Raw genomic sequence first — 11,664 nt, forward strand, 5'->3', positions numbered from 1 at the left:
TTTACAGTACAATGTAAACCTATGGGAAACAAAAAACGCTGTGCCCATGCTGCGGAAAAAAAACGCGCGGAAACGCAGCGTTTTATTTTCTGCAGCATGTCAATTCTTTGTGCGGAATCTGCAGCGTTTTTACAAATGCTCCAATAGAAAACTGCAGATGTAAAACCGCAGCGGAATCCGCAATAGAAAACGCGATAAATCCGCAGGAAAAACCGCAGCGGTTTTGAACTGCGGATTTATCAAATCCGCAGCGGAAAAATCCGCAGAGGACCATTCTACGTATGCACATACCCTCAGGCCACGTTCACATATCAGTACTTGCTCAATATTTTACCTAAAACCAGGAGTCGGTGATAAATACAGAAGTGGTGACTTGTTTCTACTATACTTTTACTCTGACTATTCCACTCCTGATTTTGGGTTTTAACCCCTTTCTACCATCGGCCGTGAGCCCGCATCAAAGCTGGGACATGTCAGCTGTTTTGAACAGCTGACATGTGCCCGCAATAGGTGCTGGCAGGATCGCGATTTGCCTGTGCCTATTAACTAGATAAATGCCACTGTCAAACTGACAGCGGCATTTAACAAGCGCTTCCAACCATTGGGCCAGAAATGCGCTCACCTCTGACCACAGTCACGTGATTGGGCATCAGCAATGCATCGGTATTACAACCAGAGGTCTCCTGAAGACCTCTATGGTTGCTGATTCCGGCTTGCTGTGAGCGCCACCCTGTGGTCGGCGCTCATAGCTATGCTGTAATTCAGCTATATAGGAGCGATCTGAGCATCACTCCTATATAGCAGAGCTGTTCAGGCTATGCCAGCTTCTAGCCTTCCATGGAGGCTATTGAAGCATGGCAAAAGTAAAAAAAAAAAAAGTTTATAAAAGTTCAAATCACCCCCTCCCCTTTCGCCCCATTCAAAATAAAATCAAACATACATATTTGGTATCGCCGCGTTCAGAATCGACCAATCTATCAATGAAAAAAAAGGATTAACCTGATCGCTAAACGGCGTAGCAAGAAAAAAATTTCAAAACACCAGAATTACTTTTTTTTGGTCGCCACGACATTGCATTAAAATGCAATAACGGGCGATCAAAAGAACGTATCTGCACCAAAATTGTAATTAAAAACGTCATCTCGGCATGCAAAAAATAAGCCCTCACCTGACCAGAGATCACGAAAAATGGAGACGCTATGGTTCTCAGAAAATTGCACAATTCTTTTTTTTTTGCAAAGTCATTGCTGGAGCCAGACAAGTTAAATAAGTGCCCTTCCATATTACAACAAGCATTTCTCTTGCAGCTCTTCTTGGATCACAAGGCTGGCGGACAATCTGTGGAAATCTGCTCATGAGTTTGAGAAAGACCCGGAATTGGGTCGAAACGTCACTTTTTTTTTCTTATCCTGCTGTATGTGTACATATATTTGAATGTCAAACACATGTGAATAAATACACCACTTTGCAAGCTATAACCCGAGAGAGTGCGGCTCAGGGAATGAGGGCAGCGATAAGCAAAAACGCAAACCTGAAAAAAGCTCCGGTCATTAAGGGGTTAAAATACTAATGTAAACTACTGAACGTGTGAACATGGCTTACGAAGGTCAAGGTTGCCTGGTTGCTAGGGAATCCCCACATGTACTTATGCTGGCTAACAGATGTAAATCATTCGGCTGCAGCAAGAAAAACTAAATCTCCGAGCACTAAAAAATACTCAGAGGACCCCTGAGCGTGCTCGAGAAATTTCAAGTAACGAGTATATTCGCTCATCAATAGTGATCACTTTTTGCCTACAAAATACCTGTCCCAGATCTTATCTATATGCAGAAAATAATATACAGGGTGAGTAATAAGTTATGTTTTAGACCTTGTAAAGTCCAGTTTCCACAAAACCTATAGGCCTCATTCAAACATTCATGATTTTCACAAAGCATGTACTTATTCTAATCTACGGGACTGTTCATGCGTCTGGGGGTAAAGAAAACGAAAAAAAAGAAAACCCTGATATAAATTTGTTCCTGCACACAGAAGAAAAATCTTTTTTTTTCTTCTTTTTTTTGGAATACATACAAGGGGAAAAAAAGGCTGTCTGAATGTGGCCTTTGACGTAGGTCTCAGTCATACGGTTGCAAGCTATATGTCCTGTACTAAGAACATCATTGGGATCTGTAATACTGTTAATCATTCAATAGTCCTATGATTATGCCAGGACTTGCAACTGCATTATGGCCATCTAAATGAGACCCAAGTTATTGCAGTTCAAGTGGTACTGAGAGCTTATCACCAAATCTTAAAGGTCTTCTACATGTAAACCTTTTGTACTGTCTTTGTCATTTGCACTACTTCTGTTTCTTCAACCTCGTCTTCAAAATAGTCCTCCATCTCGGCTGTGGCCTCCTGGTACTGTTGGTATTCTGCTATCAAGTCATGAGTGTTACACTCTGCCTCGGTAAACTCCATCTCATCCATGCCTTCTCCCGTGTACCAATGGAGGAACGCTTTCCTTCGGTACATGGCTGAAAACTGTTCAGCAATCCGTCTGAAGATTTCCTGGATGGCTGTGTTGTTGCCAATGAAGGTAGAAGCCAACTTGAGACCACGGGGTGGGATGTCGCACACTGCAACCTTGACGTTGTTGGGAATCCACTCCACGAAGTAGGCACTGTTCTTGGATTGCACGGCCAACATCTGTTCATCCACTTCTTTGGTGGACATTAGACCACGGAAGATTCCGGCCACTGTTAGATAGCGACCATGGTGTGGGTCACAGGCAGTCATCATGGTCCTAGAGTCAAACATCTGTTGGGTTAGCTCAGGCACGGTCAGAGCTTTATATTGTTGGCTTCTGCGGGATGTTAGAGGAGCAAAACCAGTCATGAAGAAATGCAGACGAGGGAAAGGCACCATGTTGACTGCTAACTTTCTGAGATCAGCATTAAGCTGACCAGGGAATCGCAGAGAAGTAGTCACTCCACTCATTGTCATGGACACCAGATGGTTAAGGTCACCATATGTTGGGTTGGACATCTTCAGTGTGCGGAAGCAGATATCGTACAAGGCTTCGTTGTCAATGCAGAAGGTTTCATCTGTGTTCTCAATCAGTTGGTGGATAGACAAGATGGCATTGTAAGGCTCCACCACTGTATCGGATACCTTGGGGGAGGGCATAATGCTGAAGGTGTTCATAATCCTGTCTGGGTACTCTTCACGAACCTTGTTAATAAGGAGCGTGCCCATTCCAGATCCGGTTCCTCCTCCAAGAGAGTGCACCAGCTGAAATCCTTGAAGACAATCGCAGCTTTCGCTCTCTTTTCTCGCTATATCCATCACAGATTCAATCAGCTCGGCTCCCTCGGTGTAGTGGCCTTTTGCCCAGTTGTTGCCAGCTCCAGAGTTACCTGTTACATAAAAACATGGATGTTTATCAATGTTTATCAACTCTATATACTAAAAGTTCAAGGACCACTGTCATCATAATCTAGACCAGTGTTTCCCAAACTCCAGTCCTCCAACAGATCATATTTTCAGGATTTCCTCAGTATTGTACAGGTGATGGAAGTATTATCAAGGCATCAGAAACTGTGCAATACTAAGGAAATCCTGAAAATATGATCTGTTGGAGGACTCAAGTTTGGGCTGGACAACATTGGTCTATACCAATGATTCCCAAACTCCAGTCCTCAGTCCCAACAGATCATATTTTCAGGGTTTTCCTTAATATTGCACAGGTGATTGAAGTATTATCCATGCATCAGAAATTGCCACAGGTTTCTCTCACTCGTGCAATGCTAAGGAGGTCTGGAAAACATGCTCTGTTCAGGGCCTTCAGGACTGGAATATGGGAAACACTGGTCTAGACGGCTAGACCATAGCTATGTCCGAGCCCAAATGTCTCAGCCTCCTATATACTTATGAGGCTGCTGAGTTCAGGTTAGGAGACATGCGACTAGTGTGGACTTCATCAGACAGTGAAAGCCAGATCTGTGTGTCCTGCCTTATGGACACACTCCCAATAATGACAATGGAGAGAGACGGAGACATTGTAATATTTTTACATCATCTCTCTAAAGTGCATCGCTATGGAGATCCTGCAGTTACCAGATAGATGTAAGAGGCAGGGATACCCATTTAATGGAGAACTTTGGAAATATGCATTGAGTTATACCATGGGCGATGTATGACACAGTAATTTCGATGTGTTCGAATAATAAGCTCGAGTCCCTGTGGCTATTCGACAGCCGCAACACATTCAGGGATTGCCTAACAAACAGGGAATCTCTACATGTGTTGCAATTGTCGAACAGCCGCGAGACATGCAGGTGCGGGGACTCGAACATATTATTTGAGCATGTCGAAGTCACTCAATTGGCACACAAGCATGGCCAGGTAACACCCTATCCGAGCACGTTCGCTCTTCTCTAGCTGTAAGGTGTACACTCCTGGTCTATATAGTCCAAAGGACTATATGGGACAAAGTTTGCAAGACATCAATAAGATGTTACCACATTCACCTCAGACCTCCACATGTGGACCCTAAGTAAATGTATCCGGTCTACAGTCATGTATTGTTTTCTATTTCCATCATTCACGTATTCAGGTAGGGCCGGGATACCCTTCTTGATAAATATAATATGATATGTTATGGGTACTAGATTCTGTGATGGGAGGTTGATCCAGAGAACTAGCCTGATTGCCATATGTGGAGTCGGGAAGGAATTTTTCCCCTAATGTTGATAATATAGAGCAATTGGCATCTGCCTCATGGGGTCTTTGCCTTCTCCTGGATTGACATGTTAGGGTGTAGGTTAATCTTGGTTTGTGTCTTCTTTCAACCTTAAAAGTATGAAACCTACAATAAGGTGTCGTGTATGTATATATCTTCATTACCGTGGATGAAACTGTCAGGACGGAACAGAGGTCCAATAATGCTGGAGCGTAGACTGTCCATGGTGCCAGGCTCCAGATCCACAAGCACGGCTCTAGGAACGTACTTCTGGGCTATGGAGGAAAGGCAGAGCACAATATTGGAAACAATCCCTGGCAATGAGAGGCTGAGTACTTCAAGAGGGGATACTTACAATGCGCCTCGTTGAAGTAGACGTTGATCCTCTCCAGCTGCAGGTCGGAGTCGCCTTTGTAGCTGCCTCCATTATCGATGCCATGTTCATCACTAATCACTTCCCAGAACTACAGAGAAACATAGAGGTCACCAAGGATCTCCGCTCGGTGTAAGAGCGAGCACACACTTCATCAACACCCAGAAACCCTCCTGTACAGCGTCATTATCACAATGTAGATAAAGTTATGTCCTACTGTAAGGGTATGTGCACACGTCAGGATTTCTTGCAGAAATTTTCCTGACAAAAAACGAACATTTCTGCCAGAAATCCGCATGCATTTTTTCGCGTTTTTTGGTGCGTTTTTCCCCAAATGCATAGAATAGCGGGAAAAACGCAGAAAATCCGCAAAATTAATGATCATGCTGCGTTTTTTTGCGGAAAAAAAAACGCATCATGTGCACAAAACATGCAGAATGCATTCTAAATGATAGGATGCATAATGTATGCGTTTTTAATGAGTTTTTATAGCGTTTTTACCGCGAAAAAACCTGAACATGTGCACATAGCCTAAAGATACCGTCACACTCAGCGACACTGCAGCGATATAGACTACGAGCCGATCACTGCAGCGTCACTGTTTAGGTCGCTGTAGAGACGTCAAACACCGGCAACAGCTGAACGATGCAGGAGCGATCCAGTGATGTAACGGCGACTCACTTATCGTTCTCGCTGGTTGTTAGCTCCATGTAAAACATTGCAGGCATCGTTGCTTTGCTGTCAAACATGACGATACACGCCGACCTGACGACCAAATAAAGTTCTGGACTTCTAGCTCCGACCAGCGATGGCACAGCGGGATCCGGATCGCTGCTGTGTGTCAGACACAACGAGATCGCTATCCAGATCGCTGCAACGTCACGGATCGTTGTCGTTCTCGTTGTAAAGTTGCTGAGTGTGAAGGTACCTTAAGACTCCTAATAAAGTAATGACTGATATGAGCCAAGGCCATGCAAATAAGCAAGGGGACAGCGCAGGGTTCATCTGTAGTCCTCTTCTCTGATGTCTATAGGGTGGGAGTGACACTGTTTTAGGTTGATGGCTCGAACCTTGTCTTTCTCTGTCTACCGGGTAGCCCTTTTAAGAGGGGTGCGTGGAGCATTTGCAGCTCAGTATTTTTAGAGACCTCATTCTAACTTCTTCCCATCCAGAAGGAAGAGGCTGCGGTTTTCTGACAGCTCAGGAAAGAAGAACATTGCAGTAGTGGAAGACTGCTATCTTCATCTCCATTCGGCAGACCTGCCCATGTCCTCTTATCAGTCTCTCCCATAGTGTGGGGCACTCCCTCAGCTACCAGCCCTGCCAGGCCCCTTCATTCCCTCGTTTGCACTTTCCTGACATATAGAATAGCTTCAAGCTCCCAACAGTGCAGGATTCCATACATCGTACACTGTCTCCACATGTGGACCTACCACCTACAGCCACACTACTGCCTCATAGTATTCTGAGGATGACCGCTTACTATGGATGGTGGCAACACTTTCCTATCCAAAAAAAAGCATTAACAACTTTGTTGAATTAGCACTTTACTTCATTGAGGAAAAGTGGCTGCCACAAAACTTACAGAAGAGCACCTTCAGTAACCGGCTTATACTCCTGAGGTGTAAGAAGGAAAAATATAGGAAATCGTTTGTGCCAACTGCCATGGGAATGTACAACAATAACATTAGGGTTAAACCACCAAGGTGAATGTCTACTTATTTCTCTACATTTCAGTTCACTTGTTGTGTATGTCCTATTCTAATGTATAATGTTCTTCTGTCAACAAACTGTCATGTCAACTATGTAATTCCTTTATGATTTTTATGATTTAAGTCGTGCTGCTGTGATACCATAATTTCCCACGGGATCAATAAAGTGTATCGTATCGTATCGTAAACTGTAATCAAGGTTAAAACATGATATATAGTGAGTACGGAAAGTGTTCATACCCCTTTAAATTTTTCACTCTTGCGCATTGTAGCCATTCGGTAAATTCAAAAAAGTTCATTTTCTTCTCATTAATGTACACTATGCACCCCATCTTGACTGACCCTCCCCCCCCCCCCCCCCCCCCGACTCAATACTCAGTATTGAGTAGAAGCAGAGCCATGAGTCTTCTTGGGAATGATGCAACAAGTTTTTCACACCTGGATTTGGGGATCGTCTACCATTCTTCCTTGCAAATCCTCTCCAGTTCCATCAGGTTGGATGGTGAACGTTGGTGGACAGCCATTTTCAGGTCTCTCCAGAGATGCTCAATTAGGTTTAGGTTGGGGCTCTGGCTGGACCAGTCAAGAATGGTCACGGAGGTGTTCTGAAGCCACTGCTTTGTTATTTTAGCTGTGTGCTTAGGGTCATTGTCTTGTTGGAAGATGAACCTTCGGCCAAGTCTGAGGTCCAGAGCACTCTGGAAGAGGTTTTCATCCAGGATATCTCTGCACTTGGCTGCATTCATGTTTCCTCCAATGGCAATAGCAACCAGTCATCCTGTCCCTGCAGCTGAAAAACACCCCCATAGCATGATGCTGCCACCACCATGTTTCACTGTTGGGATTGTATTGGGCAGGTGATGAGCAGTGCCTGGTTTTCTCCACACATACCGCTTAGAAATATCACCAAAAAGGTCTATATTTATCTCATCAGATCAGAGAATCTTATTTCTCATAGTCTGGGAGTCCTTCATGTGTTTTTTTTAGAAAACTTTATGCGGACTTTCATATGTCTTGCACTGAGGAGAGGCTTCCATCGGGCCACTCTGCCATAAAGACCCAAATGGTGGAGGGCTGCAGTGATAGCTGACTTTGTAGAACTTTCCCCATCTCCCTGCTGCATCTCTGAAGCTCAGCCACAGTGACCTTGGGGTTCTTCTTTACCTCTCTCACCAAGGCTCTTCACCTACGATAGCTCAGTTTGGCTGGATGGCCAGGTCTAGGAAGACTTCTGGTGGTCCCAAACTTCTTCCATTTAAGTATTATGGAGGCCACTGTGCTCTTAAGTACTGCAGAAATTCTTTTGTAACCTTGGCCAGATCTGTTCCTTTCCACAATTCTGTCTCTGAGCTCCTTGGCCAGTTCCTTTGACCTCATGATTCTCATTTGGTCTGACATACACTGTGAGTTGTGAGGTCTTATATAGACAGGTGTGCGCCCTTCCAAATCAAGTCCTATCAGTTTAATTAAACAGCTGGACTCCAATGAAGGAGTAGAACCATCTCAAGGAGGATTACGAGGAAATGGACATGTGACTTAAATATGAGAGTCTGAGCAAAGGGTCTGAATACTTATGACCATGTGATATTTCAGTTTTTCTTTTCCATTTGCAAAAAAAATCTACATTTCTGTTTTTTTTTCAGTCAAGATGGGGTGCAGAGTGTACATTAATGTGAAAAAAAGGAACTTTTTTTAATTTACTAAATGGCTGCAATGAAACAAAGAGTGAAGAATTTAAAGGGGTCTGAATACTTTCCGTACCCGCTGTACATGTATAATAATATACATATTCTAGTTTCTCCACAAGGCAGAGGGACCAGAGTCTGGATGCACACAGATTTTCTGCAGGTCTCAATTGAATAGTTAGGATGTGTGAAGAAACATCTCATGTCTGTAGTTACAATTTAGGCTACGTTCCCACGATCCAGATGTGGCAGCGCTTTGGACGCAGGGTATTTTCACTGTGTGCTAATCTTGCAGGTAAATCCACCTGTGTTCACTGAACAATGAGGATTTACCGCATGTTTTCATCCTTTTGCTGTCGGCCGTCGTACCGATATACAACACTCCAAGCTGAATGAAACCTAAAACTTCCTGTAAACTTGTGAGATGTAATAGATACATACAAAAGGTAATGGGGACTGAAAGTCTCCAATCACTTGTGCATTCTGCGGACATGAATGGTCTGATACAGGCGTCTGAACCCTTTAAACAGGTGTTGTGACATGACTAAAGGTGTTGTTTTTCCTTTATACTGTTAGGGGAGCAAACGTTCCTATACAGCTGTGTATAAATCCATCTCTCTTCACAGTAAAGACTAATATACCTTAAAGTTAAGACAGTTACTCCTTGTTTCATAAATCAATAGCAAACATGAAAGTAAGAATTTGGAATATATCTTAGCAGAGAATTTGGCTTCTTCTCCTGGACTAATCATTCAGTCTCAAAGTTCTCAATTCATGAGTAAGATGTGTCTTCAGTGAGGATAGACATTCCTATTGCTGAGATAGGAGATGACCGTTGGTGCTCATAAAGTTCTATGGAGAATTGTGACTTGTTTAGGAGAACTTGCAGCAGAATGTCTGTGTTTGCCTCCAGCTCCTCTTCTTTCCTTCATAGAATATCATAAGCACCAACTGCCATCTCCTATCTCAGTAATGGACAAATCTGTCTTCACTGAATATGGATTTTACCATCAAACCATGCAGAGAAAGAAGCAAATTTCTCTGATAAGTTATATTACAGAGTAGCTCAGTTTCATGTGCACTATTGATTTATGAAATCAAAATTAAAGCAACGGTTACTCTTTAAGACCCCTTTTTTTAGCAGGACTTGACAGTGATCCAAAGTGGTCACCCAACTCCCTCCACAGATGATGCCCAGGCATTTATCATCTTGGTTAGCTGTCGGATGATTTTTCATTGGGGGGGAGAACGGAGTAAGCTGCAACCAGACATCTTGGATGGTCTCCCAGAAGAAGAACAGAATCTGAAGCCCAAACCTAATTCTAATAGCAGCGTTAACGGAGTGCGTTTCACCGCGGCATAACGTGGTCCGTTAGCGCTGCCATTAACCCTGTGTGAGCGCTGACTGGAGGGGAGTATGGAGCAGTCACTGACTGCGGGGAGTAAGTAGCAGCCATTTTGCCGCGACCAATCAGCGACTTGGGATTTCCGTTACAGACAGAAAGACGGAAGTGACCCTTAGACAAGTATATAGTAGATGATAACTCTCTTATGTGTATGAGAGCAAAAACTAAGGCTCCTGTATCAGTACAGATAGTGGGTATCTAGGTGAGAGGCATTGATGTGAATGTAGGGGGTACTGCTCCTCTTTGGGTAGCCCACCAATGATCATTTCGGGGGTTAAAAAAAAGATATGGTGATTCAAAGGAGCATTTCCTGACCCACAGACCCCATACACACTTTCCTGAGCAGTTACAGAATATGCGAAGCCAAGAGCCAGCATAATGGAGATCCAGATGCCAAATGTAGCAGAGTGGAGTTTGATATCGTGTTCCTAAACCGACAGGCTTATCTTAACTGCAAGAGTTTACTCGGTGACAAACACAGTCCCATAACAAGCTTAGTTCTGCTAGATCCGTGTCCACTACAAATATTGAGAAAGCAGTCACCAGGAAAGCCTCCATCCCTGTATTAATGGTATAATGTACAGATGAGACCGCCTCTGTCCCCATCACTGGTGCTGGGCATAGGACATCACTCACCTTTGCTCCTATTTGATTCCCGCACTGACCGATCTGCAGATGGACGATTTCACGCATCCTGGACTCCGGGGAGGAACGTTCAGGTTGGTTCTGTGGTTCAAAGACTGTGACGCCGCAAAACTTCACAGGAGATTATATACTGGTGCTGACGTCACCGGACGCCTTATTATCTCTGCACAAGCGGGGGGAGTCCAGAACGAGGAATGTCATCCACAGTGTCAGTGGGCATCACCTACCGAATACAGAAGGGTGGAGAGGATTGGAACAGTTAAAAAAATAAATAATAATAATTATAAAATAAATTATATAATATTATGTATATATGATATATATTTCCTAGAAAATTTTTTTTAATTTTTTTATTTTTTTTTTTATAGGAAAAGTTGAGTTGCAGCCAATATGGCCACCATTAGAACTCACACTGGGGCTCTGGTCTACTTTCCCAGAGTCCTGAAAGGTAAATCTATCCAGACATGCAGAGAGCCATCCTCCAATCTCTCATCACTACAGTAGGGCAGATCTTATTTTCAGGAGTCTTAGAAAGATGGGTGGCAAGCACCATAGAAGCTATAATGGCAGTCATTTTTCTCATAAGCAGGTCTTACCAAGAACTGGAAGAATAGAATATGTAAGAAGGGTCTTACCAAGCAGCAGAGGGTAACTTTGCGGAGTTTTCGGAATGGAGTCACCACAGGAGAGGAGATGTCCACAAGCCAAACCACGTCATCAGCTCAGCGTTATCTCCCTCCACACACCAGTTATTGAGAATATAACACCACCCGCCGCCGTCTACTGTCCCTGAATGCAGAGGCCACACAAGGAAGGGTGTCTAATGGTAAAATGTCCAAATCAGTGGATTATTGGCTTACTGTATAGGAAAGAACTACAAGTTTAAACATCTGGACTTGGGTGTTCAGCAGCAGCAGGGTCAGTGCCTGAACTAGAGCAAGAAAGGTTTCATTAATAAATGTAGTTTTATGTCATTATCGCTTCTTTGTACCTTAAACAGTGCCACGCCTTTATTCAGGTCATATGTGGTATTGCAACTCTGCCATCTCTTCAAAAGAGCTGAAGCTCCGCAGCAGGGTCAATGGAAAGCTGCCATGTTTGTCTTAAACATTTAAAG

At 43.6% G+C, this 11,664-nt stretch overlaps 1 protein-coding gene across 1 annotated transcript; it reads right to left on the reverse strand.

The window, feature by feature from the left end:
• Positions 1-1,222: 1,222 nt before the first annotated feature.
• Positions 1,223-11,237, reverse strand: TUBB1 (tubulin beta 1 class VI). The gene is made up of 5 exons (XM_069751227.1): positions 11,183-11,237; positions 10,539-10,770; positions 5,082-5,190; positions 4,891-5,001; positions 1,223-3,401 (listed from the first exon to the last, which is right to left on the reverse strand). The coding sequence occupies exons 2-5, from the start codon at positions 10,593-10,595 to the stop codon at positions 2,305-2,307; spliced, it is 1,374 nt and encodes a 457-aa protein (XP_069607328.1). The 5' UTR covers positions 10,596-10,770; positions 11,183-11,237; the 3' UTR covers positions 1,223-2,304.
• Positions 11,238-11,664: the final 427 nt, after the last annotated feature.

Source organism: Ranitomeya imitator, chromosome 2, assembly GCF_032444005.1.
Source record: "Ranitomeya imitator isolate aRanImi1 chromosome 2, aRanImi1.pri, whole genome shotgun sequence".
In the NCBI taxonomy this organism is placed as follows: Eukaryota; Metazoa; Chordata; class Amphibia; order Anura; family Dendrobatidae; genus Ranitomeya; species Ranitomeya imitator.

What these genes read in the sequence shown, in the direction of transcription:
- TUBB1 (XM_069751227.1), bottom strand. Translation starts at nt 10,595, where the DNA reads ATGCGTGAAATCGTCCATCTGCAGATCGGTCAGTGCGGGAATCAAATA. An exon ending in CTACTTCAACGAGGCGCATT is followed by an intron (nt 5,002 to 5,081) that starts GTAAGTATCCCC and finishes TTTCCTCCATAG; the next exon opens with CCCAGAAGTACGTTCCTAGA. An exon ending in TCCTGACAGTTTCATCCACG is followed by an intron (nt 3,402 to 4,890) that starts GTAATGAAGATA and finishes TTTATGTAACAG; the next exon opens with GTAACTCTGGAGCTGGCAAC.